This window comes from Bactrocera neohumeralis, chromosome 5 (assembly GCF_024586455.1).
Source record: "Bactrocera neohumeralis isolate Rockhampton chromosome 5, APGP_CSIRO_Bneo_wtdbg2-racon-allhic-juicebox.fasta_v2, whole genome shotgun sequence".
Classification (NCBI taxonomy): domain Eukaryota; kingdom Metazoa; phylum Arthropoda; class Insecta; order Diptera; family Tephritidae; genus Bactrocera; species Bactrocera neohumeralis.
In genome coordinates, this window is record NC_065922.1 from 45,556,000 (window position 1) to 45,583,781 (window position 27,782).

The window sequence follows — 27,782 nt, forward strand, 5'->3', positions numbered from 1 at the left end:
CTGCAACCTCAGCCTGGAAGACACTGCAATAGTCGGGAAGTCTGAAGCTGGATTTGATGGAGAGCTTCTGACAGTAAACCCCTCCACCAACTTTCCCCCCAAATTTTGACACACCCGTAAAGAAGCTCACTGCACCTCTCCTTCAACGGCTTTTCCCAACCAAAAGTCGCTCATCGGTATATGAAACACAGAGAGTTCGGTTTGGCAACTATATGATTCAAGTGATCCGATATGAAGTCAAGGTGAGTGAGGATTACCGAATTTTCAGACACGTGTTTTTTTAGGAACAAGACTCTCTGAGTCTGATGGAATGTTTCGCAGCAGTCGTTGAATGCTCTCGAGTTTGTTTGCAAGTGTGGTCTTTTCTGGAGCCCTCCACCACATAAAGACTCCGTAGAACATAATGGTCTAGTAATAGGTTTCACTATAACTATTTTGTAATTTAAAATATCTTACTCAATTATTTTTTATCATCAGTTAAATTTCCAGACGATCTTGGAACCAACGACTATTAGCCATGCAAATCACTTGGACACGATTTCTGAATGTAAATATTCTTGAGCTTATTTTTTCTAACTACACCTCACTTTTACTTACATTATTAACTACAAATGTATGTAATATACACAAACACATATGCATATATGTATGTGGAAGTAAACTGTTTAAAATATGTCACCTTTGCATATGAAACTAGAAAATCTAGTCGAGAAGGAAGCGATAACTTAGTAAATCATAAAGTTTATTTTTACGATGGGAAAATTATCGGTACGTACATATTTAATATGAACTAATTACAACGAGACATCGGTGTAAATATAGCTTATAACTAGCTGTGTGCGCATAAAATTAGAGAGGTGAGTCACCACAACGCTACTAATTGAAAATAAGAAACTGTGAACGCTCATTGAATTATGTATTTGTTAAAATCAATTAGCTGAGCACCACACACACAGGCGGTGAAGTTCAATGAGCAGGCGGTTTGAGCGGTTGTGAGCATTTAGTGCGATGCTTAACCACTTGTGGATTCAGATAACAAAGATGGTAGAACAACTTGAGATAATTATTGCAGACATATTTGTATGTATACATGTATTTATGCGATTTAATAAAGAATTGAGAAATTAAAATTAAAGAAATTAGAAATTCGTTGGGAACCTTCTTGAAAATAAAGAAAAACTTAAAAACGCAAAATTTCGAAAGTTTGGTTTTCAAAAATATATGAAGTCTCAGCGGATCACCAAACAACAGATTATTGGGATTATAAAAACAGGTACCATTTGAAAAATTATTTGAAAAGTATACAGAATTAGTGACTAGGAAAAACATTTATATAGCCAAGGTTTATTAATTGTCACGTATTGTTGAAATATTTTGTTTTTTTAAAGTATCGGTCGAAAACAAGGAACTTTCCAAAATAATAGTTTTGAAAATACGCCAAATTTTCTCCAGAACCAACAAATGTTATATATGCAGAATATTAAGATGTTACACGAATCTTTAATTTTTAAGGGGCTATATCCACTTGTCTTATCTTCTTGAAGCGAAGATACGCACCCGCCTTTGTACAGCCAAAAAACGCAAGTCAACAAACACAAGAAAGGTTCGACGTCGAGAAGCAATCACAACAGACAACCGAACGACTTTCTGCACGACTTGCATTCCTGCTCTCTAAGAGCACTCGTTCGGCTGTGCAAGCTGTCATTGAGCATTACTAAAAGCTTTGTCAGAAATAGGTAGGACCTCTCCGAGTCGTTCGATACCAAAAGAGGTTTCAGACAAGGCGACTCCCCATCGTGCGACTTCTTCAATTTACTCCTGGAGAAAAAAATTCGAGCTGCAGAGCTGAACAGAGAAGGTACAGTATTCTACAAGTGTGTACAACTGCTGGCGTACGCCGATGATATTGATATCATTGGTGCTACTTCGAACTGAAACTGAATGATAAAGTCCTCTATCGACAACAAAGTCCAACTCTATAAGTACCTCATCATTCCCGTCCTGCCATATGGTTCGGAGGCATGAACAATGACAACATCTGAAGAGCCGATGATACTGGTTTTCGAGAGAAAGGTTCTGCGGAAGATTTATGCTCCTTTGCGAATTGGCCATGGCGAATATCGCATTTGATGGAACGATGATCTGTATGAGCTATACGACGACATTGACATACTTGAGGGAATTAAAAGACAGCGACAGCGTCAGGTCATCCGAATGTATGAAAACACTACAGGTCTGAAAGTCTATTTGACGCAGTACCGGACGGTGAAAGTAGAGGAAGAGGAAGACCTGCATTCCGTTGGAAAGACCAGATGGAGAAGGAGCTGGCTACACTTGGAAACTCGAATTTCGACAAACAGCGAAAAGAAAAACGACTGGCGCGCTGTTGTAAACTCGGCTATAACCGCGTAAGCGGTGTCTACGCCAATAAAGAGGAAGAATTCTTATCATAAGTGAACTATTTCCTGAAAATCTTACTAAATTTCATGAATTCACTCCTACAAAACCACGCCACACAGACTTCTATACTCAACTATTTCCCGACACAAATCCAACTCAAAAATCGCAAATCGCCAGCAATGTCATTCGAAAAAACAACAAAAAAAATAAAAATAAAAAAAAAAATAAAAAAGACTAATAAAAAAAACAACAAATTTTAACGCCACCAACTACAATCACTAAATATCGAAAAACACATGTTCCAATCGCACTTTAGTGGCTACCAAAAATTAAAGCAACAACAAAAACTAGCTGACATTACAATTTGTTAGCATTTATCTATTAGTTCTAGTTTAATTTATTTGGGCCACTTTTTTCCTTTTGTTGCCATTAGCCCAGCTAGTTGCGCCGGTTAGGTGGCTTCACAGCTTTGTAACTATTAGCTGCAGAAAAAAGGTAAAAAAAAAGTAAAAAAAAAAATAAAGACAAATAAATAAAATTAAGTATGTTAATGAAACCACATAAAAGCAAAGAAAAATCACATTTAATTTGTTTGATTGTCGATTGGTCTAACACAAAACCGGAAATTCGAAACTCATGAGGCACCCGCTGACACCAACCGGCGTACGGGTGTGTGTTTGATATGTGGCGCTGTGTGTGCGCGTTGGTGCGGCGGCACTAGAAAGCAAGTAACAATAAATTTCAGCGCCACACACGCATGCACACGTAGATATATATATATATATATATATACATAGATATTTATATGTCTATGTATTCTTAAAGTATTGTAGTATATGGCATCATATGTGGCAGGCAAGTTTATATGTATATTTGTGTGTACCAGAAACCGAAACTCGTGCCCAATGGGACGCAGCGTTCACAATGTTCACTAGCGCTCCAATGCGCATGCGCTTTTGTCTACTACTTGGGCGCTCAGCCAATCAGCAAGCGCGCGTCGTGGCATTCGCGACGCCACCATTTTCATATGCAAATAAACACACGGTTTTGCTTTTTATTTTATTTTTTAAGCTATTCACATTTTGTCAATTTAATTCAATTTCGAATTGCAAATATATTAAACGCGACTCACTGATTTATCTTAATCGCTTTTATATTTTAATTGTGCCGATCTATCGCATTATTTATGGCGTACAGTTCGTTAGCGAGATTTAGTGGTAGCGACATTAGAAATGTCATTTGGTTTAGTCACAACAAAAGGAGCGAAAAAATAATGGCTCGAAAGCCAAGCGCGGGGGCAGCGCTACAACTGCCGTGTGTTTGGTGCGACAAAACGTTACAAAAACAACGCGCTTGCCTTAAGCGAGCGCGCGATCCATTCAATAATCATTAGATTAAACGAAATATTTGGTAATATATGCATAAGCAGATATATTTACATAAACTTTTTTTTAATTTTTAAATTTTCGTTGCTTGCTTTAGCACTTTTTTAACGCATCAACACTTTGTTGTTGTTTTTGTTCAATTTTTTCTTTGCGCGCTAAATGAAAATTTATTGCAGTTATTTGCTTCGTTTGTTTCAAATGCAAATTCGTTCCACGCCGCAGTTTATTTTATTTATTTAGCCGTTTATTATACGCTTTAATAGACAATAAGCGATTTTTGTGGTATTACAATTAATAGAGCAAGATCGCGGCGATATTTTATCGATCGCATTGATTTTGGCTGTTTAAGTGTTGCTTAACATTTTGTACAACAAGCATTTAATTTGCATGAAACAAATTCGCGCGCAATCAATATTCCCACACGCTAAGGCCGCGCTCGACAGCGCGAACAGTCGAGGGACACGCCAGCTTCTCGTGGGACAGTTGATTTATGGCTTAAAGCTAGCATTTAATTAAGTTTCTAAAATCACTTAATTTCTAAGCGAATTCATTAAAACAAGTATATCGTAAAAAAGTGTCTCTTCTACTTACTGATAGGAGCCATGTGTATTTTTGCAGGTGCCGCCATGTTTGCACGGATTCGCCTCGCACTCGATCACGTCTTCGGCGCAGGTTTGGCCTTTAAAGCCTTTCGGGCATAAGCATTTGAAACTATTGCCGCCGGCAACGGAGGTGCAGGTGCCGCCATTGTGGCAGGGTGATGTGGCACAGAGATTTTGTGTCTCGCAGTATTCACCTAGAAAATAAGAAGATGAAGAGAGATTAATTTAAATCTATATTAATACTAGTTTTCCAAACATATAAGCTATGGTAAAAAATCTGCCAACGCCTCGATCTTCAATAAAATAGAAAACTAGGTAGGTGGCTTTATTTTCGACATTATTTGCACATACATATACTCTAATATACATCCTATTTTTTAATTATATACATATGTATGTATGTTTGAAGAACAGCCAAGTTAACTTACTAAGTTTACGCGACCTCATCATTTACAAGATCGTTTTCTATTCTGCCTTCCATTCAATGCTACGTTTTACAACACTTTTATTAAAATATTTGAAGGATACATGATTTTTACGCGTTGGAAACATAATCACTCACTTGGAATACTGAATATCTGACTTTGAAATTTCGGGATCCCGAATTTCAGATTAAACATAATAAGTTCAGCTTTTCTGATTTAAAATTTTCGAAATCCCGAATGCAATATGACAACGGTCTCTTGTCACGTTCATTTACTTTTGTTGTACTACTGAGTTACAACACTTTCACAAAACTGAAGCCATCGATGAGTTTTATGTACTACAGGATCGTTTCCTATTCTAGTTTCCACTCAGAGCTAGGTTTTACAACACTTTTATAAAAATGTAGTCTTCGATGAGTTTTATGCGTTGGAAACATAATCACTCACTCGAAATTCTGAATATCTGATTTTGAAATTTCGGGATCCCGAATTTCAGATGTAAAATTTTCGGGACCCCTAATTAAGTTCAATATTCTTGATTTAAAATTTTTGGGATCCCGAATTCAATATAGCAGCCAGTCTTTTGTTACGATCCTTTATTTTTATCGTGCTACTGACTTACAAAAATTATGCGTCGAGTACATAATACTGGAAACGTGAAATCACTTGGGTTTCTAAATTTCTGAGTGAAAAATTTCGGGATCCCGAAACTTTGAAATCGAAAATTCGGGATCCCGAAGTTAATTTTGTACCCAGAATGTAACAATATTTTTCTTTGGTTGAAATTGTATGAAATTTTTCTTTTCTTTTTTCATTCTTATATCCAGACGAGGCATAACTGCTAAGTTTAGAGTTTTCTCTAACAAAGTTTTGGTTAATTAGTAGTTAAAAAGGTAATTTAAAAACTCTTCTTAGGGCTTTTCAAATTTGAATTGTTTTCTTAAACAGATTGTGATAATATTTAAAAGAAACTCTAATTAATACCTAATTCCGAAATTTTAGGATTCAAAAACAAATTCGTTTCATTTTGAAAATGTTAGAACTTTTCCTCTAATAAACTTTTTACATTTTTTTTATCTCAAATACAACAAATATTGCTCATATCCCATTAATAAAAATGTAGAATAGTTTAAAGTAGAAATTAACTTACCTGTATAGCCATTCATGCAGGAGCATGTGTAATCATCCAACGTTTTGAGGTTACATGAACCGCCATTACGACAGGGCGATGAATCGCAGGCGTTCGGCACACGTATCTCGCATAAAGACTCGGTAAAGCCGAGCGGACATATGCAAGAGATGCCAAGGCGATCAATACGATATGAGGGTTGACAGGTGCCGCCATTTTGACAGCGCAGCAAACCGGTAAAGCAAGGATTCAAATGTTCACAATATTCGCCGACATAGCGTGAGCTGCAACTGTAATGAGAATAGAGAGAGCGTAAGAAAGATATTAATAAATTGCTAAAGCATACAAAAAAGTCATTAAAAAAGTAAAATATATGTTATGTATAGTTATGTCAGTTAAGCAATGGAATTTTCAAAACCATTACTGTCACTTTGGCAGGCCAACACGCTACTTTCTGCTTACAAACCACTCAGTTAAATGCTTTCAAAGTAAATTTTGACCATTCAATTTGTGGTATTCAGATTTATTTCCCACAAAACAACAAAAGCCATTCTTCACACACACAAATGAAATGCATACTTTCTTTCGAGTTGAATAAAAAGCTTTTGTCCTTCACGCGAAGCGGCCCAAATGTCTTCGTGTCTGTTCACCACAAAAAATCCGACCTCTTTTCCAATAACCCTTTCTCTTTAGCATAACAAATTATCTTTTCTTAAATTAATCCTCCGAGCAGCTGCTGCTTCTCCATTATATACACTTTAAATAATTAATGATGTAAGTCGCTATTTTGTCATTTCCTGTTTTGACACCCAGCACTAAGAATGAATGAGTAGACCGAATCTCGACAATGAAGACACAAAAGCCGAACAACAAAAATTCCCTAAACAACCTTTTGAATGCACATGACAAACTTACAACAGATTACCGCTGTGGCTCTTCACTAGAAAGCACAAACAAAAACTGGTTGGACTGCAACTACAACAAGCTACTAAAATAAGGCTGATACGCATAAAAAAGAATGAAGGAATTATATTTAATGTTCATTGGCCCAAGACGGCAAGAAAAAAACTGAAAAAAGCGGGTACCAAAATGATAAAAAGTAAAAGGCCAGCACTTTGCACGCCAAGTGTGATAAACAAAAGCGAATAATAATAAAAGTATAGCGGCGCAAGTGGTGCCGCTTCACCGGCAAAAAATAGAAGGAATCGAGGTAGGGCTTTGAAATTTGGCACACATCTCTCATATTGCCAAATTAGATGAAAAAAAAATTTTTGTTAAAATCCGCCCACAACCACGCCCACCTCCCATATAACACAAAAATCAAAAATCATCCAGTAACAAAATTTTCTACAGTGCAATATTTTGTAAATATAAGCTTGTCCAGAAAAAATGAAGCAAATCCACCCACAATTACGCCCATCTCCCATATAATATAATCACAAAAGTTGCAATATTTTCGCTGTTATCACAGCTAGTTGTAGTAGATTAAAATGCTAATTACTCATGAATTGGCAGCTAATGGCAGCTGATTTTTTTCTATCGATTAAGGAGATTTTAAAGTTTATTTTGTGTAAGTGGCTAACCGCGCGCTGCTTTAGTTATATTCTGTTGAAGTTGTGAAATATATGATTTTTTTGGACCATGAAAAAACATCATATTAAAAAAAATCTTGAAAAAAAAGTATACATTTGATGATGTAAATCACATCTATAACATTGGTTTTAATAAATAGAAACTTTACAATTGGTATTTTATAGTTAACTTTTGAGTTTTAACCTTTGCAATATTCATCACATTTTTCTGAGTAACTTTGCGTTGATACTTTGTTGGACTTTGAAGCTCTCCCAACAAAAAACCATTGAATATATCAAGCCCAAGTATTCGGACAATGTTATTTGATTAGTTCTTAGCTTAAATTGAAAAGATGGTACAAATTTGGAATGATAAAAAAATCCTTTTTTCCGCTCTGGCACCACTGTGCGGCGCTCTTTCGCCTTTATGCTTACCGGAGCATGGGGCAGCGTTGTAAGCGCACTTCTTGGCGACAATTAATAGCTGTGCCATGACGTAGTTCTCGAATTTTATTTGTGACATTCAAACATACAAACATACGTATATACATATGTATATGTGATTGCATTCGAATATTTTCCTAGTATTTTGGTTAACATATCTTTTACGAGCGCATTAAGTGGAGCTGAACGCCTAAAATCACCCCAAACACATTAAAGCCAAGCGAATGATGAAGTGTATAAAGCCAAGAGAAAGAACCGTGAATAACACTTGAATAAAAGTCAAATAGAAGGAAGATAGTAAGCAAAAGAATAAAAAAGAAGAATCGAACAATAAAAAGTAAAATATGTGAATAAGCAGACATAGTCTAGGAAAGCCCGACAGGTGGTAAGTTTTATTGGAAGGCTACAAATGAAATCAGTTTGCTTGAAAGAAGTACTTTTACATTTCTCTACAAATGCAAATGTACTTATTTTTTGGAGAAAGAAAATACTTGGAGATTTCTGAGGTAATAAGAATGAGAAATTTATATGACTTTAAAGATTTAATAATAAAGAAAAATAAGTTTTTTTAGCGCGATTCAATTCGATAGTTTTCATCGAAGGCGATAACACGATTATATAAACTTTCGTCAAAATATTGGTATATCCACTTTTCTATTGCTTCAAACTAGGTCGCAATCTCTGTGATTAACTTTTCATTGTTGCTCAACTTCTTTTCAGTTATCATTGTCTTCAGATGTGAGTATAGAAAGAAATCGTTGGGGTCAGTTTCTGAAAATACGACGCTTTACCGATCGTTTTCATTAATTTCAGAGACCTCTCACTGTACGATGTTGCAAAGCTACTTAAAGTAGATTTAGAAAAATGTGCTATCAACAGTAGATTTCCTACTTTAAAGACAATAGTCTCTCAGTTTATAGAACGAACTTATTTTACAACTAGAATATATCTTAAATTCTCCACTTATAGATGGAATATAATTTAGTCAATATAGGAGATTAGCAGTGAGTAAAATAGACGAGGATTGCACAGCGACCTTAAGTCTATTGATCCTCGTAGCGTTGGACTTATCGAAAGCCTTTGACACAGTCAGTCACACAACGCTACTGGAGGACATCGAAAAGACTACGCTCCCTTCAGGACTGAGGAGGTTGACCATGAACTACCTGAGCGGTCGTCTCTGAGTGCCGCATAAATCTTCAACTGCTTGAGCTCTGAGTACATAAATATTCCGCGAAAATCTCAAAATTTTCTTGGTTTCCAATGCTGTATCTAACATGAAAATATGTTTTGATTATTTTATTCCATAAAAAATCATAAATTATGAATCTTAGCTAGGCTATGTGCGCCGTTTTTAAATGCGTTTCACTCGAAACTGTGTTTTTCAAGTCAGTTGGCAAGATTTCTCGAGAACTACTCAACCGATCATCATGAAATTTTACACAGGTCTTTGGGATACAATTCTTAAAGGCTTTCACGAAGGATTTTATTTTCGATTACAACTATTTGAACCGAAAAAATATTGCGAAATTTTCACTGAAACTTTCATTTTTTGTAATTTTGTCCGCCAAAACTACAATTTTCTTTTTTTTTTGTCCTTCGTCTAAGATCTAACTTAAGGTTTTAACTAAAACACAAATTTTTTCACTTTAGATGATCCTGTAAGGAGTTATCATGCCAACGTGGACGCATATTTTTTCCGGTGGGTCACCGGAAATTGCGTCGCAATGATCAAGTTTAAAATATTTTTTTTTCTAAAAATTTCAAAATTTTTTTTATTAATAGTGTCTATTCTAATAAAATATTGCATATTTTATGTGATAAAAATTAGTTAAAAAAAGGCGTTTTTTACCCGAGGAAAACCATGTAACCCTTTAAGGTGGCAATTTGGGGAAGATTTGAGGAAGAAATGCAATCAATATTTAAGTTCAAAAAATATATATTCTTAAGTTTTGCACTATTTTCACCAATTATATATTTTCCTTGTACTTAAGCATTTCCAATAAGAGCTGCCCTGAAGTTCGCATTTCCTCCATATTTTGTTAAAATATATAAACATAAGACTTTAGACACCAAAATCGCTCCACTCCACCAGTTTCAACATGTACATATGTATGTACATGAATGAGCGACTTTGAGTGTTGCACTGTTTATGTCATTCTGCACGTTCCGCAATTTGATATTCAATAGGCGTGGGATAGTGTGGGAAGCTTACGAGCAGCGGCACAGAGCTCGAGTGTTGTGACAACAAAATGCAGGCAATGAAGTATTTAATTGTCGGGTAAACAAGACCAGGCTAAGCAAAGAAATTTCACTGGCGAGTTTGAGGCAACCAAAATGTGGACATACATACATATATGTACATAAGTCTATATGGTTAGCTATGACAGTTATGTGTCGTATGTGTGACACAAGCTTTGTAGATTAGAGAAAACGAGTTAAAGATGAGCATTGGACATAATTAATTAGCAGATACATAAAAATGCTGTTAACAAGTGCGCTTAAGTCGAAACTCCAATAAAAAAGTGATGGCTAACAGCTGCTGAACCCACACAGAGTACCGTTTAATTTTCGAACCCACACAGAGTACCGTTTAATTTTCGCTCAACTACTAACTGTATTTTTTTCTTCAGCTGTGAATACGCGGCTTGCTGCTGCATCGCGACGCACATTTATGTAAGTACGACACGTCCGCGTGCGCTGCGCTGCAACATAAACGCATTCCGCGGCTCTAAATACAGCGTGGCGAGCTGAGCTGGACTCAAATATTTACGCGGATAATGCTTTGGCGGAGAAAAACACAGCCAAGCCGAACTAAACGTTGGCGTTGGTAAGTAAATCAATGAGCGAATGCAATGTGAACAGCAAGCAACAAGAACAACAATTTACAGCATACCCCACGGTCGCTGGAAAATTTTCCCCAGAGAAAAATTGTGCAATGTTGCAAGTATGCGCGCGAACAATGCGACAATTTTGTGCGTGCAATTGCATTTTAAGCGCAGCGTCGATAGTAAAATGACAGTCAACGGCACAACGGCAACATTGTTATGCCATAAGTGCGCCATCAGCGTCAATGTGGGCGATTTTAGTGCCATTTAAGCAATGAATAGTCATTAAGGAGTAGAGAGCTTGCGGCAAATATCGAAAGTAATTAAATTGTAATTATGAAGAAAAGAATATAATAATGATTATTGAAAAAATATACAAATTCGAAAAAGTAGTGCCTGAACTTGGTATTCCTACAACGCCAACACGGATGTATAAGCTGACGTTAAGCTACACCAAAGCTTCATCAGGAAGGGGAAGGACCTCTCCGAGTCGTTCCATGCCAAGTGAGGTTTCAAACAAGGCGATTCCCTACAACGCGACTTCTTGAACTTCAACAACCGCGCCGTTAGTACTGCTTTCTTCAGATTGCATAAGAAAGCGCAGCAGATAGGTCTGGTTGTGAACGAAGACAAGACGAATCCTCTTCTGTCAACAAACAAACAGTCATCGCATTCGCGAATTGGCTCACACGTCACTGTTGACTGTCACAACTTTGAAGTCGTAGATAATTTCGTCTATCTTGGAACCAGCATTAACACCAACAACACCGTCAGCACTGAAACCCAAGGCAGAATAACTCTTGCCAACAGGTGCTTCTTTGGATTCGTCCGGCTATGTGGTGCCGAGGAAAAGGCAATGACATCATCTGGTGAGTCGGTCATAGAAATGTTCGAGAGAAAGGGTTTGCGGATGATTAATGGTCCTTTGCGCATTGGCAATGGCGAGTACCGCAGTCGATGGAACTAGTCAAGTTGTCCGGATGGAAGAGAACACTCTAGCTTTGAAGGTTTTTGATTTAGTAGTCGCAGGTGGAATAAGACGAAGAGGAAGACCTCCACTGCGCTGGAGAGATCAGGTGGAAAAGTACCGATATCGGTGGTTCCAAGAAATGAGCAGGTTCTTAAAAAGAAAAAGACGCGAGAAAATTTTTAAATCCATATCTCAAAACCTGAGGGTCTAGTTCGCGTATATTTAGACCGAGGTCCTGACAGTCGTGCATCGACTCAGCGTGTTATTTCATTTGCTCATTTACATACATACATATATAAATAAATACGTCCGAGTAACTTAAAAAAAATGACAAAAAATATTAATAATTTTGCTTGCCACACGACTTCCACTGTAGGCCAGCAATTTTCCAATTTTGCAGCATGATGTGCAAACAAATATTACTCAGCTGACCCGCAGCACCGACGAGCAAATATAAATGTGCTTCCATTTGCGGCCGCACGCATGTGGCATACAACGTACATTTGACCTGGAAAAATGTTTCTGCCACCAAGCCGCAACCAGCAGCTAACACTTTCCACAAAAAAGCAAAAAACAACATTTTCAAATTCCATTTGCATGCGGCACAGGTCTCAGGCTGGACCATTTGTTGCCAGCCAACAAGCAGCTGAGCTTGCGCTCGCCAAGATAAGCGCTTGCTAAAAGATCGTAAAACTCGATCCGATCCGATCCAGGTGTAGATCAGTAGCAACAGCGTAAGAAAAAGACAATAACAACAACAAAATCTAAGGTTCGCTTACGAAGCGTGGCAGGTTTACAGCAGCTAGTAATCGACAGCTTAGCCTCAGCTGTGCATGTTTATTTGTGTATATGTAGGCATATTAGAATGTAGGAGCGCTGTGGCAAGTCCATTTAACCCAGTTAGTTTGGCAGTAGAAATCGTGCACGGTATGCTGGAGCGTTGAAAATCTCAGCTGCAACACAAGCGCGCTGTTGTTGTTGCTTGCATGTATGCGCTAGGCTGCCCGTTGGGCAGTAGTTAAGCCTTTCGCTGCAACAACAACCACACTGTCTGTGCGCTGTTGGTAATAGGCGAGCCTTTATCGACCCACTGATCTCTCAGGTTCACATTGACGATCAGGCTCAAGTGCTGTGCACTTTTTCGCCAATTTCAGCTGCTCACCCATTGCCCCTACTGCTGCCCATCTTCTCCTCTTTTCACCGCCGACTCTGTGGTGGTGCGCCGTCGAGCGCTACTCGCGAGCGATGAGTTGTATGCCGCTGTTGCTGCTTGCTGTTGTTTAGTGGCAAATACACGTTGTGGCAACTCTATAGTACAAATGTTGTTGTCGCGTTTCTTCTATTTGCTGTGTTTGTTGTTGCTGTTGCTTTCATGTATTGGCGCTTGATCATATCGACGATCGTAATCGCGCTGCGGCAACTTGTAAAATTAAATTGCTGGCAAAAATCGAACACACTGCAAAGCGCCACAAGGCAGTGCAACATGCACAGCAACAACAACAACAACAAATACAAAAACAATAAAAGTAGCCACTGCAAGCAAATATATGGTACAACACCTAATGAATCGCGCGTTGGCCAACATGCGATCATGCCACAAATGCTGTGCTACGAAAAGCGCAAGCTTGCCACAAACCCATAGACACACACACATTTACACATGTTTACACACATGCAAGCATACAAATAGAAGGCTATTGGTGGGAGCTTCTTGGAGTGCAGTTAGTTATTGGCGCGTGTGGTTGTTGCTAGTTGTTGTCATTACCGCTTTTCAACAGCCGCATGTGTGAATTACAGTTAGCAGGCAACATTTGCGCTGAGAAATGTTACAATTTTCGCCCGCAGGAGTTGCCACATAGAAATTTTCGTATATTTATGAGCGTGTCCGATACGTGTTTATTGCTTGCAACAGCGCGCATGTAACTTTGTGAAATTATGGAGATTTTAGAGTTTTGGTGAAATTATTTGTGTTTTTTTTAAATAATTTATTAGATATGTACTGAAAAAATATTGAAAAAAAAAATCAGTTTTATTCATAAACTCCTCCAGCAGCTGCAAGATGCGCAACTAGTACTAGCAAAAAAAAAAAAAACAACATTGCAACACTAAAAGTTGCAACAAAAAACACTGAAAACTCGCGCCTATCACCGCAACATCAGCGTTTAAATTAAAAAATTAAACGCTTGTCGCGGCTGCTGTAAAATTAAAATTTCCGATTGCACGCTGCTGATAAGCCCAAATCAAGGCAGTAAGCCAAACAACAACAAAAACTAAAAAAATCAACAAAACATGATTAAATTGCAAAAGCAACAACATTGCACACACCAAAAGCGGTCGCTTGAGCCAAGTGGGTGCAGTGTGTTGCTTTGCCGTTGCTTTTTTCGTTCGCCATTTTAAGCCACGCATTGCGTTGCACGTTGCAAGACTGGTTGCCACCTTGCGCTAGGCACAATTTGATTGTCACTTGCCACATTTAAATGAACTGTCAGCGCACGTGAGTGTTGTGTTGCAACGCAACAACAACAGCGTGTAGCCGCCATGTGGCAGTGAGACGCACGGCTGGCCGCTTGTCTGACAGTTTGTCACACGGCCGTTAATTTCTGGCGGTTGACAGCATTTTTGTGTCGCGCTTTTTTGCATACCCTTTACTTTTTGCATTACTTATATAATGTGTCTTCGAAAAAGTAGATTTCGTGTTGGTTTTGTTTTTGTATACGCTTTAAGGTATTACCCACCTTATGGTATGCGAGTGGCTACTTTGTCGTGCTATTTTAGCCGGTGTGCTATGTAATGAAAGGCAACAACAACTCATTGCCACTGTGCCGCCGGCGAGTGTGCGAAAAAGCGAGCCAGTGAGCGAGTGAGTGAGTGGCGCAGCTAATTATGCGAGTCAAGCCGATGACAAGCGTAGCAGAATGCAGCAATTGAAATATTTTAAGTTTAAAATGAGCAGAATTAACACTTGTGTTTATGTGCAACTCGATGCATAAATAACAATAAATATGTATATATAGTATGTATGTCATTTTATCATTTATTATATTTGTTCCTTGGTAAATTTTTGGAAGTGAACTAGTTTTTGAGTTCTGTAAATATTATCAGATATAACGTGGAAATATGTTAAAATGGGTGATCCAAATAGAGGTAATCTTTTCAATAACCTTTTTTTGACAGATCATGTGTTAGCCGTGTCAAACTGTCATGTTATTTTTGTTCAGCATTCATTCTTGGCTGATATTCGACCGAGTAGATCACGTCCAGTACGCACTGAAGAAAATATACCAGCTGTAGCTGATAGATACACAAGGACTTCAGAGAGTCAATTCGACGCCGTTTGCAGCAGCTCGGACTGACGTATGGAACGACTTGGCGCATTTTACGGCGAGACCTTAAATTGAAAGCGTACAAAATACAGTTTGTGCAAGAACTGAAGCCGTCAGAACTTCGCTCTATGAACTCTTTAAATTTTGTTCAGCGATAAGGCCCGTTTCTGGCTCAATGGGTATGGAATCATCGGTCCATATTTCTTTCAAAATGATGCCGGTGAGAACGTAACCTTCAATGTTATTGCGCCATGATAACCGACTATTTGATGCCTGAAATGGAAGCTCGTGATTTCGGTGAAATTTGGTTTCAATAAGGAACCACATATCACCTTAATCAGTGGATTTATTGAGAGAAAACTTCGATGAGCAGATAATTTCAGGTCTTAAGCCGCTCGATTGACCGCCAAGATCGTGTGATATGACGCCATTAGACTTTTTCTGTGGGGATTTGAAAAGTCTAAAGTCCATGCGGACAATCCCGCTTCGAGTCAGGCCTTGGAGTAAAAGATGACGCTTGTTATTCGTCAGTTACCAGTTACCGATCGAAATGCTCGAACGAGTCATCGAAAATAGGACTCACCGGTTGAACCATCGGAAACGGAGCCGCAGCCAACATTTGAAAGAGATAATCTTCAAAAAATAAATGCTAAAGAATGTTCTTTCGAATGATAATAAACATTCACCATTAAATTTGAAGCTTCTGTGTTTTTTCTTCAAAAAGTAGGAAACCTCGAAATGGATTACGCTTTAGAAATATGCATTATAAAGAGTTTGACCGAAAGCATGTTCGTCTACGAGAAATCGAGCTTTAAACCCGGCCCGCGATCAGTATTCACGTATTTTTTGAGATTTGACACGATCTGATGAAACTATAGAAAATATCCGGAATGTTGGAATTTGTATATTGTTACTAAATCACAAAATATCTCGCTATGCTTAAAAGGTTATAAACTTTAAATAATTTTTTCAAGCTTCTGAAGCTGAATACTCTTGCCAAGAAATCGACTTTTTTGCACTGGGAGTGGTGCCTTCAAGGAAGCGTCACGAGCAGAGTTTTGAAAAAAGTCTGCGTTTTCTATATTCAAGTAGAACAATTAATTAATGAAATAATCCATCGTAAAAAATAGGTTCGAAATTCGAGAGCGAATGTATACAACCTCCTATTAATTGAAGTGCTTGTGCCATAAATATTGTCTTGTATTTAAGTTTGCAATTTGTTAATAAAAATATTAGTGCGAAATTCCTTTACAAGAAGAAACATCATATTAATGGCAACTCGCGCTCGCTTAAAGCATGAATAATTTTGAATTTTCAATGCCTTCAATTTTTACGCATGCGCAGCTTGTAACTGCCTATGACAAGCGCGACTAAAATGCTTACATACTTACATACAGACACACCAGCTGGTTACAAATCACAAACATAAACTTAATAACTATTACACGAATAAACAAACATATATACATATGTACATAAGTGTACTGAGAATCCCTAGCAGCTAACAAATCTCAAAACCAATGAGCAGAAGAACTGTGGTTGAACGAAGTGATGTGTTGCGCCTTCGCTAGACGGAAAGGATCTAATTTCTAGCCAAACAAAACCACAAAAACATATGCAAGTAAGTATACATGTATTTAAGCAAATGAAATAAAAGTTGAGAGCAAAACTATTGCGGCTCCAACAGCATCATCACCAGCTCAAGCACCACCAACACCTAACCAACCAACGACTGGCATGAAAAATGAAACCGCAACAAATGGAGTTTCTCACGCCGCGCATTCATTGCGCATGCTCGTCTCGTCTATTTAGTACATCAAGTTACGATTTCTTGAAATAATTTTTCAAAATTTACGCGCAGCACATACAGACATAAGCGCATGCCTGGGAGGAGAAGCGTGGCGGGGCAGTTGAATGCGCTCTAAAATAATAAATCATCGGCTGTCGGTGGCGGTGATTTCTTAGTTTAAAGTACTCACAGTATTAGCCCAATTGATAACTTCGACATTCGCGGTAGAAGTGTGCTGTGTGAGGAAAAGAAAGTTAGAATGAAGAGCAAGCCGTTGGCTGGTTCCAGAGAAAGAACCAAATTGAGTGAAAATCAGAAAAGTAGTCGAAATAGTCAAGCTAAAGAGTTGGTTAGTTGTATAGGCATCCGCCGCCCGTGGTCAATGGCACTTTAGTTGCTAGTGGGCAAGTGCAGCAATGCCGCAGGTTGGCTATATTGCTTACTATTCGCTTCTTTTACGGAGTTACAGCTGTGCGACGTCATTAGCTGAGTAATTACGCACAATTTGTGGTAAAACCCGTGAGCCGACCTACAAGAATTTACATATATGTAATAGTAGAGCATAAATATTTAAAAATGTATATATGCACTGAACAAAAAAAATAGTTCTTCGTTAAAAATTCGAAAAAATATTTACATATGTATAAGGAATGGATTTTCATCAAGATTATGACTTCTGTGAATATTTAAATTTTTATTTTGAATTTTGGGTACTTAGAGTTGTGTTTAATTCTTAAAAGAACTTTAGTTGAGTTGAGTTGGGTTAAGTTGAGTTGAGTTGAATTGAGTTGAGTTGTGTTGAGTTGAGTTGAGTTGAGTTGAGTTGAGTTGAGTTGAGTTGAGTTGAGTTGAGTTGAGTTGAGTTGAGTTGAGTTGAGTTGAGTTGAGTTGAGTTGAGTTGAGTTGAGTTGAGTTCAGTTGAGTTTAGTTCAGTTGAGTTGAGTTAAGTTGAGTTGAGTTGTGTTGAGTTGAGTTGAGTTGAGTTGAGTTGAGTTGAGTTGAGTTGAGTTGAGTTGAGTTGGGTTAAGTTGAGTTGAGCTGACTTCCAACTTTTTGTATACAAAAACTTTGATATTTAAATATATCAAAAATTGAAATTGGGAGAAAGAAAATAATCGAAGAGTTGTAATGGGATCAAATATTCCCAATATTTTTTTTGAGGTTGAAAAAAATTTTCATCTTTGAATCAAATTTTCTATATGGCACTTTTGGTTATTTTGAGATAAAATTTCCTTGTTCAATTTTAGAGGTTATGTTGTCATTCCTCTTCTATAAGTAAATATGAATATTATATAAAAGTATTAATAAATAAATCAAAGAATTATAAGCCTTCACAAAGCAAGTCCAATGCGCAGAGCTCTACTTTGCCTCCGACTAAAGCGCAATACAAAACCAAATGCAAACCCCAAAGGCTCAAATGACAAAAGGAATTCCAAAGCCTGCGGTTTTGCGCAAAACCAATGACATTTTTCAGCGGCTGCTTGAGGACAGTCACATTAAATTACCAATGCGGTGAGCATAAAAATAGCAACCGAAAACTAGCAGAAGACGAATGCGTAGAGCTAGAATAGCAGCAGTGCGTGGTGCAACAACAATTTGCAGCTTTTACTGCATCATCTTTGGCCACCACAATTACTGCGAGTGCAGTAGGCAGCCAAGCCGGCAGCAAGCCAAGCGACCTGTTGCACTCCAACACGCCAGCAACATAACTCATACGCTCCCAGCAGCCGACACAGTCGACAGCCGACATGCAGCAGCCACAATAACAATCACGTCCCCAGACGCAGGCAGGCAATACGAACTCGCTAAATAAGTATGGCGCAGTGGCCGCCGACCGCCTTGCTGATAGACTAACTGCCATGGCGATTGGGAAAAGCGCGCACGCGTGTTTGGCTCTACGCATGCGCTGAATTAATGCAGCTGCCGAGGACAGCAGCAGCAGCAATTGTCTACGAGCTGCACTTAGCTTATGTGGCGCAGCTTGAATTGCGAGCAATTGCTGCCGTGCTGTGGCTAATGCTGATGCTGTGTTGTCGGCTAGTGCAGTCGTCTGCAGCAATTGCTGTTGATCGTCGACTACTGTTGTATTGGCTGCCGAGTGATTTGATTTGTAAACGACCAACGTGAGAACTAATAAATGTGTTTTTGATTTGTTGACTCCACACCGCAAAGGAAGACATATATAGAGTGGTAAAAAATATAAAACTTGCAATCAACTGACCCCACTGAGGAGGCTGACTGACTGAACTACAATGCTACTACTGCGAACTAGGCACACATTCGATATCCTCTCAGCTATGGCTGACTGCTTATGAGCGCTCACCACATTTACGATCGTCTAGCGTTATTGAATGTTGACCGCATTCATTTTACTAGGACTAAGCCACAGGCCACCACCACTACACCACTACTAAGCCAGCGAAACGCATGAAATGTGGCAAATCGAAGAAAATATGAAACACACTTCGACGATCGTTGGGTGATCGAGCGATCGCGATCGCACAAAGATTAGTGGCCTAAGTAATGGTACGCTGAAAAGCGGCATTAGGTGAGCTTATTGGGAAATTAACAATAAATTGTATGTCTTCAACTAACTATCCACACACAAACTTACGTATCGATCGTTTGTATGTTCGTTTATAGCGATCGATAAGTGATCGCGTCGCTGAAAAGCTACTCAATGAGTTGGTTGGAGTATGGCTTTGCGGCGCAGTTGCAAGGCGAGCAAGCGTCTGTCACTAAATACTAGCAAGTTAGCGGTTATTGCACAGTTGCATTTCGTGCGCGCAATAAGTTTTGAAATGTCTGCACACATGCAGATTTATGAGTCCACAGTGGAGTGGCATAAATGGTCCGAATTAAATCGAAATAAAAACTCACAAATAATAAATTGTGCACAATAAATGACCCGAATGTTTTATTTAATGTATTTAAGCAGCCAGACATGACCGGTCCGGCGAAGATGGATAGCTGACGTCGGCCAGCGACCACGGCGAGTTGAGAGGTTGGCTCACAATGCGCGCTTTATAAACAATAAATTTCGACTTTTGCTCCATGATTTGTTTATGGAAATTGAAAGTAGGTATATTAAGCGGCTTTTGCAATCAAAATCGATTTTCACTGCATTTTATTATAGTTATATGACTTGCAATTTATTGCTCTCTCTGTGCAATATTTATTAAATTGTAACTCATTGTTGCTTTTTATGCATAAATGCATATATTTTTTAGATTATATCGTAAATACTAAATTTGCATGTGAATTATGAGCGGCAGCATAACGGCTTTATAGTTTCGTTCGGCATTATGCCTATTTTGTTGACGTGTTTGTCCATGTAAGCGGCATGTAGGCATATACAGGGTAAAGCCAAATAGCGGTATATTGCATTACTTTATTTATTTAGTCAGTAAGTAAAAGTAAAATAATAAATATTTTTAAGAAAATTACAAAATAGAATAAAATTCGATGAAAACAATATCTTAACCTAAAGGGGTTACTTGGGTTTACGGGTATCAAAAAATCGATTTTTAATTGTCTTATTAGTTGATCCGAGATTTCGGAGATACAGCTTTGAGAACTTGATCGCTAGAGGCTAGCTGGGCTAAGTGCACCGTCTTTAAACGCGTTTTTCTCGAAACTGTGGTTTTGAAGTCAGTTGGCAAGATTCCTCGAGAACTACTCTACCGATCTTCATGAAATTTTTTACAGATGTTTGAGATACAATTCTTAAAGACTTGTACGAACGATTTTTTTCCATAACAGCTATAAAAATAATTTCGCCAAATTTTCATTTTTTCCTTCGTCCAAGTTCTGAGTTAAGGTTTCAACTAAAACATGGAGTTTTTTCATTTTATATGATAAGGAGCTATACTGCCAACGCGGGCGCATCTTTTTTCCGAGAGGTCACCGAAAATGGCGTCGCAATGGGCGAGATTATATTTTTTTTTCAGAATTATTTAGGGTGTATATTTCTAACAATAAAAAATTGTATTCTCGAAACACTGTTTTCAGAATCAGTGAAGAAAATTTCTTCGAAACGGTTGAACCTGTTGAATTTAAATTCTCACATAATCTTCATAAATATATTTGGCAGGTAATTATTGAAGGAATAAGATTTTTGAAAAAAGTTCAAATTAGCCATTCTGAAGTTTAAATATATTCACAAAAATACCTTTTTCTGAGAGTAACCATATCTTTCCAAAAATCAAAAGTTTGACTAGGCTTTCATTCATTAATTGTATTCGTCTGTTGTATAACTATTTTTCCTTTTTATAAAATTTTTGGCAGACAATTAACATGTCTCTTCAAAACAAAAAAAGACAGAAAATCGCGAAAAACTTTTCTGGCATGGAAATAGAGATGACCCTTGAAAAGAAAAATAATTAACAGTTCGTTGCGCAACATTGATTAAAAATCCCTTATAAATATTAGAAAAAGTAATTTAGAACCTACATAGTTTTCAGAAATCTCTACTAAGCACACAATATGTACTTCAAGATAATTCTGGCAATGTTTGAGTTGAGTGAGTGAATATTCTTAGTGTCGATATAAAACACTCAGTTTACTATGGGAAACTCACGGTGTCGCAAAAGCACTCATTAAAGTTTCAAACCACTTAGCGTTGCTTAGAAATGGTTTGAGTCAGTGATCTCATATTCCATATAATAGTCAGAGAAAATGTTAATATGCTCATTTCTGAAGCAATAACAAATCGATACAGATTCTAAAGTGACTTCAAAATTTTGCGAATGTCGGAAAAGGCCTACGGTCATTTACTTTTATCAAATATTCAAGCCTACGAGTAGTACAAAGCCTTCAAAGACAGTCGAGAGCTGGTTGAAGACATGCCTAGTTCTGGATGACCTTTGACCTCTTCACCTGATAAAAGTATTAAAAATCTGAAGGATATGGTCATTGAAAATCGTTAGGCAAGTGTTATGGCAAGAGAGCTCAACATCTCTCGCGAGTCCGTTCGAATGATTTTGATGGATATTTTATATACACGTTCTTGCTCGACTCGTCCCGATAAAGCTGAATTTTTTTCAAAAAAGGACGATTGTGACTTATTTTAAGCCACAAAACGCAATTAATATTATCGATCAACCACCGTATTCTCCGGATTTGATCATAAGTTGTTTCCATGGAATCCATTTTCGGTGGGGATTAAACTTCATTGAAGAGGCTGAAGACAAAATAAATATTGATGAATAATTAAAATCGTTTAAGCGTTTTATTTTTTGATGGGGACTTCCCGACAAAATAAATATTGATGAATAATTAAATATTTTGCGTTTTATTTACACTTCCCGGGTATTTTTTTTTTATCACAATATGTGACAAAAAGTTTTACTATTAATTAAATTAGAATTTGTCTAAAAAATAGAATAAATCATTAAAATGTCATAAGAAATCGACAAAAAATCTAAGTGTATGCTGCAGCTATATAAAAATAAATTATTGCTATATAAAATGTGTACAAAGCAGTTGTCACAACTGCCTACCCTTTAGTGTCTAGAAGTCATACACTGTATGGAATGCAACATTAACTATTCTGCATTAAACACACCCCGCTCACTCATGTGATCTTAAGACTTTGAAACTCCAGACCGTAAGAAGTTACAAACGCGCGTGTCTACTAGCCGATTCTGGTCACGTTTCGAACTGTCATTGTATGCAGAAGGCGAAGGTGGATGTTGGCGGCGAGTACATGACATTTGGTGAGCAAATGCCCTGTGGGAAAAAGTTTAGCAGAGCAGCAAAGGAGAGAAGTTATAGTTGGCGTAACCAAATGGCAGTAAAGACTTTCACTAAAGCGGTAGGTTTCAGATAAGAAAGTATATGCAGTCAGATTTATTGAAAGAGAAATAAAATAAGCGATATTTTCCTCTAAACGGTACTTTCATTTTGTGGCTCAATAAAGCGGAGAACACTGTAGTTTGCATTCTCTATATTTTTGTGAAAATATATGAACTCAATTGCCAATGTTAGTGCCCCAGCGCGAGCCAAAGCGTCATTGCGCCTGATTGGCTGATTGAGAGCGGCTGACTAACTAACTAGTCGGCTGACTAGCTGGCTGACTGTCTGCCCGACACGAGGGCGGGCAATCCCTGCAGCGCAATAATTACGCTTTACAGCCATTTTTCGTAGCATAAATTTTTGTATTTCAGACTCTGTCTTTTGGGAGCAACAATTACGAGTGCATTTTTGTTGTTTATCTGCACTTTGCTGTAAGCAATCAAATGCCAGCGCTACGCCAACGCATGCGCAAATGGTCATATGTTTGGCGAATAAAAGAAAATCTTGAGTGCATTGCCAAAGTACAGGCAATAAGCAATGGCAATGCAATTGTCATGTACGAGCATGCATGCCGGTGCTTTTGCGTGCCTCCCACTGTTGCAACAACGCCACAGTCAAGTTTTCAAACTGCATTAGTAATACAACAACAATTGTAGTCGCTGTTAGTAGCAGCGCTCGCTGTGTGTGTGCAATTAATCTCGCTGGTAGTAATTCACAGCTGGGTTTGCGGCTGCGCGGACATGCTACAAGTTGTGCGCCGCGCATGCGCACAAGCGCATGTATGCTTAGCTGCACTCCAGCAACAATTACAATTATCATAAATAATTTTGGTGTGTTTATTGAAATTACGTTGTATTTATTTTTTATTTGGCAGCAAAAAAAAAATAATAAAAAATAAAATTATTTGTTTTTGGGCTTAGTTGCCGTGCACTTTTCTACTAACCGCGAGCGCTTTTAATCAGCATTTTATATTTTATGCGCCGCTATTTCTTATTTACGAGTATTTATTTCGGGTTTCATGTGAATTTATGATTTTTCCATAATTTCGGTTTATCGCGTCTTTAACTTTGGCAACTTTAAATGCATGGCCGCGCGTCAAATCCAGACACGCACGCATACATACACATTCGATATATTCAAAGCATGCATGTTTGTATATAAAGCTATATGCTCGTTGATTTCTGTACATCGTACATAAATAAAAATCAGGTATTTATGACGCCGGCGTGAGTGCATTTAAATGATGTCCGCCGTCGGCTGATTACCGCCGCTGCGCCTGCGTAATTTCCCTCATGTTAAAATGTGTGAACTTATTGTGCCGGCCACCAGCACTCGCTTCAAGTACGGCTTGACCCAATGTGCGTGTTGCCAACTTGTTTTTGTATATTCTTTTTTGTTGTAGCTCTTAAATGGCACCTGAGAAAGACAACTGGTCTATCTTGTATGAGCGAGTTTTACATATTTACCGTACTTTTTTTTGCAAGCATACAACGATCATTCTTGTCAGTGATATTGGTGATAACGAGCACAATTTATAGGAATTGCAGTGAGTGATATCAAAAGTTATGCGCTACCACTTTCGCGGTGAAAGGCACATAAAATGAAATATTAATAGTCTTAGCGATCTTGAGATTGTAAGCTATATTTCGGGAGATATGTGAAAATATGAGATATGTAAACATGTGTAGATATTTAAGCATGAATATTAATGTTTTTTGTTGTTGTTGGGAAGCAGTTATTTTGCAACTCGCAACTATCTTATTCTATAACTGTTTACTCTACACTTTTGAGCTTTTTTGACATAAACATGTTTTTAATTCATTCAAAATTCATAAAAAAATTTTTAATTGTATGCTTAATTATTTCAATGAAGAACGGTTATTTATAAAAAAGGATTCTGAAGTCAAAAGTTTAAATGAAATATTTAAAATTTAATATACTACTCGTATAAATCAGTCAAATTAAATAATTCGTTTTTAACTCACAACTAAGAATTATAAATTTGATTTCACTAGCAGTTTAAACGAATAATGATGTTAGTATTCATTTAAATATAAATTTTCTATGAAATTGTTAAAAAAAAAATTAACAACACTTCTCACTTCGTAATTCACTATTTGGTACCAAAAGTTCCGAAATCAGCACTTAAACCTTAAATCCAAGTATCAAAAATAGTTCTGTACTAATATTTTTCATAATTTTCAAGTCAAATAGCCTAGATCATAAGTCAAGATTATCAATTGATAAATCAACTAAACTTTTTAAATATATTTAATAAATCAAGAATATTAATTCATAAGTCAAAATTTATAAATGATTAATCGGCTAAAGATTTTAGGTCATAATTCAAAAGATTAAATTGTAATTTATAATCGTAATCTCTAACTTTAAGTCAAACGAGCTGATTCATAAGTCAAAATTAACAATTAGTAACGGTTGAAAATCTTAAATCATAATTCAGTAGCATCAACTCATTAGTTATAATCGTAATCTCTAACTTAAAGTCAAATAAACTATTTCATAAGTCAAAATCTATAATTAGTAATTCGGTTAAAAATCTTAGAACATAATTTAAACACATTAATTCCTAATTCCTAATAGTAATATTTAATTTTAAGTCAAATAACCTAATTCATAAGTCAAAATTAACAACTAATAAATCGAGTAAACTCTTTAGTCATAGTTTAAAGAGATTAATTCATAATTTATAATCCCAATTTCTAATTTTAAGTCAAATAATCTAGTTCATAAGTCAAAATTAACAATTAATAAGTCGTTTAAAAATTTTAGATCATAATTTAAAAAGATTAATTCATCATTTAAGCTTTAATTTGATTTTTATTGTTCACTATTCATAAATTAATCAATCAAATAAAGTTTTTATGTCATAAAGTCCAAAAGATTAATTCACAATTAATAATCGTAATCTCTAATTTTATTTATTTACTCATTATTCATAATACATTACTAAATTTTAATTCTCAAAGTTTCTTTCATAAATACTGACGAAAATTGGTGACTTATAATTCATTAATCAAAACTCTTAAAAAACTACTGCTAGTCAATAAATTTTAATTCATAGAAATTAGCTCGGATTTAAAGTTAACAATATAATTCAAAGTAAATAGTCGTAAGTCAATGCTTTTGATTTATAAATTTTTAATTATTAGATTATAAATCACATAACTTGTACTTGAAAATTAATAAATCTTAATTCACAATTAATCAATCGTAAATTAAAATGTAGTTAAAAGATAGTTAATAAGTCATTGCTTGCTATTTATAGTTACATCAATCAAAAATATAAACTTTCATCGAAAATTCATAAATTTTAATTCACAATTAATCATAAATCAAAACTCAGTTTTACAATTAGTCATAATTCAAATATCAAGTTGAAGGCACATAATAAGTCAGTCTTTAGTCATGACTTCAAAATTACAATTGATCAATCATAATTCATTGCATGAATAATAAATAAATCAATTGTTATTATTTCTTTGCAATTAATTTAATTTAGTAAATATGAAATATATTTTATAAACGTACATACATATATTAATAAATAGAAAGTCCTAATAACTAAAAAAAAAGTTCTGAAACTCATACCGACAAGCTGGTACAATGACTCAAAAATATTTGTGATTTTGCATTTTAATCAGCCTAATTCATCTTCATACACCCAAATGTTAGACCAGCTCCATCAAGAAAAGCAAAAAAAAATCTCCTAAGAACTTATACATACATGCAAATTTGAATAATAAAAAATGAGAATTCCATTCGCAAAGAAGCTGGAGCAATCACGTTGCGGCAACCGTAGAATTTCAATTAGTCAAAGTCTGCGTCATGCCACTTAAAACAACAAAAGCGTGTGCAGCAAAAGCATAATAAAGCGTCGAGTTGCAGCCAACGAAAAACGAACTAAGTAAATTTTAAGTGCTGCTTTTAGCGGCAACTAAGCATGTGGCGCATGCGCGCGGGTATAACCAAAATAGTAGGCAGCCGAAAAGTAGCACGAATCACCACAGCGCATTGCAGTTGCACAGTGTGGCGGGTGGCGCATGTGTGTGAGAGCGAACGCAACAAAAACAAATAAGTATGGTAGATATGGAATTTTTGCTGGAAGCACAGTAGCTACAAGAAAACGGCATACAAGCGGAGCGCATGTTGTTGGTTGGCAACATTAAAGCATATGCAACAGTCACTAGAGCGCCACAAAGAACGCTGATGACAAAAAAAAACACAAAAAACAAGAGAGAACACTACAACACCACAAACAAATACATGAGTATATACATATAAGTATATACATATGTATATTACAATGGTTTGCATAAAAAATGACCAGCTAAGTGGTTGAAGCTGGTGGCCGTCAGTTCAAAAAATATTGAAAGTTATAAAAAAAAATGTAAGTATTATTTTTAAAATATCTCCCTGAACTGAAAAAGTGTATCCACCCACCTTACTCTTTTCTAATTTTGCTCTCCTTTCACCACCACTCATGCATGTCCATAAGTCAGCGTAAAGTTGGCATTTCAGGAAGTGCAAAACACTGGCCTTAACATGCAACGACGTTTGTGTGGCGGTGTACTAAAATAAGCCAAGAAAATATTTACACTTCCCACATGCCGTCACACACTCGCCGCCACAGACACACACACCTACAAGCGCTTTAACAGCTACAACAATTTCCACAATTTGTTATCAAACCACAGGCCCACCACTTCATTCAGCGATCTTGCCGCGATCCGCGCCGCGTTTGAGTCTTCCACAAGCAGCGCGGCAGGCAGTTTGTCTTCCCATTAAGTACAGCAAACCATTCTGACCCGTCGCCACCAACACACATTTGTAGCGCGTTTGCAACAAACGATCGATCTATCGATCGCACACAGATCACTTTGTATGCATATGTGTGTGTTGCACTCTTAATGTTGCTGTGCCATTAACTCTGTACCGTGCAGTGCGCTCGCCGGCCAAACAATGCCATCAACTGTTTGCTTTTCTATTTCACATGCACCACTCCTGCTGACTGCTGGTTGCCGCAGCAACTATGTGGTGTTGACTTTGTTGCAATTATCACATCGTATTGATCGCAAATGTCTTGCGCCTGCTGAACTGTC

General features: G+C 37.0%; 1 protein-coding gene across 1 annotated transcript in view; it reads right to left on the minus strand.

Moving 5' to 3' along the window:
* Nucleotides 1–27,782, minus strand: part of LOC126758929 (neurogenic locus Notch protein) — a 170,008-nt gene that overhangs the window by 57,628 nt on the left and 84,598 nt on the right. The window contains exons 3-4 of the mRNA XM_050473381.1: nucleotides 5,963–6,231; nucleotides 4,377–4,581 (exon numbers count right to left, since the gene is read on the minus strand). Of these exons, the coding sequence (XP_050329338.1) occupies nucleotides 4,377–4,581; nucleotides 5,963–6,231 (474 nt within the window). The remainder of the gene's footprint in view (nucleotides 1–4,376; nucleotides 4,582–5,962; nucleotides 6,232–27,782) is intronic.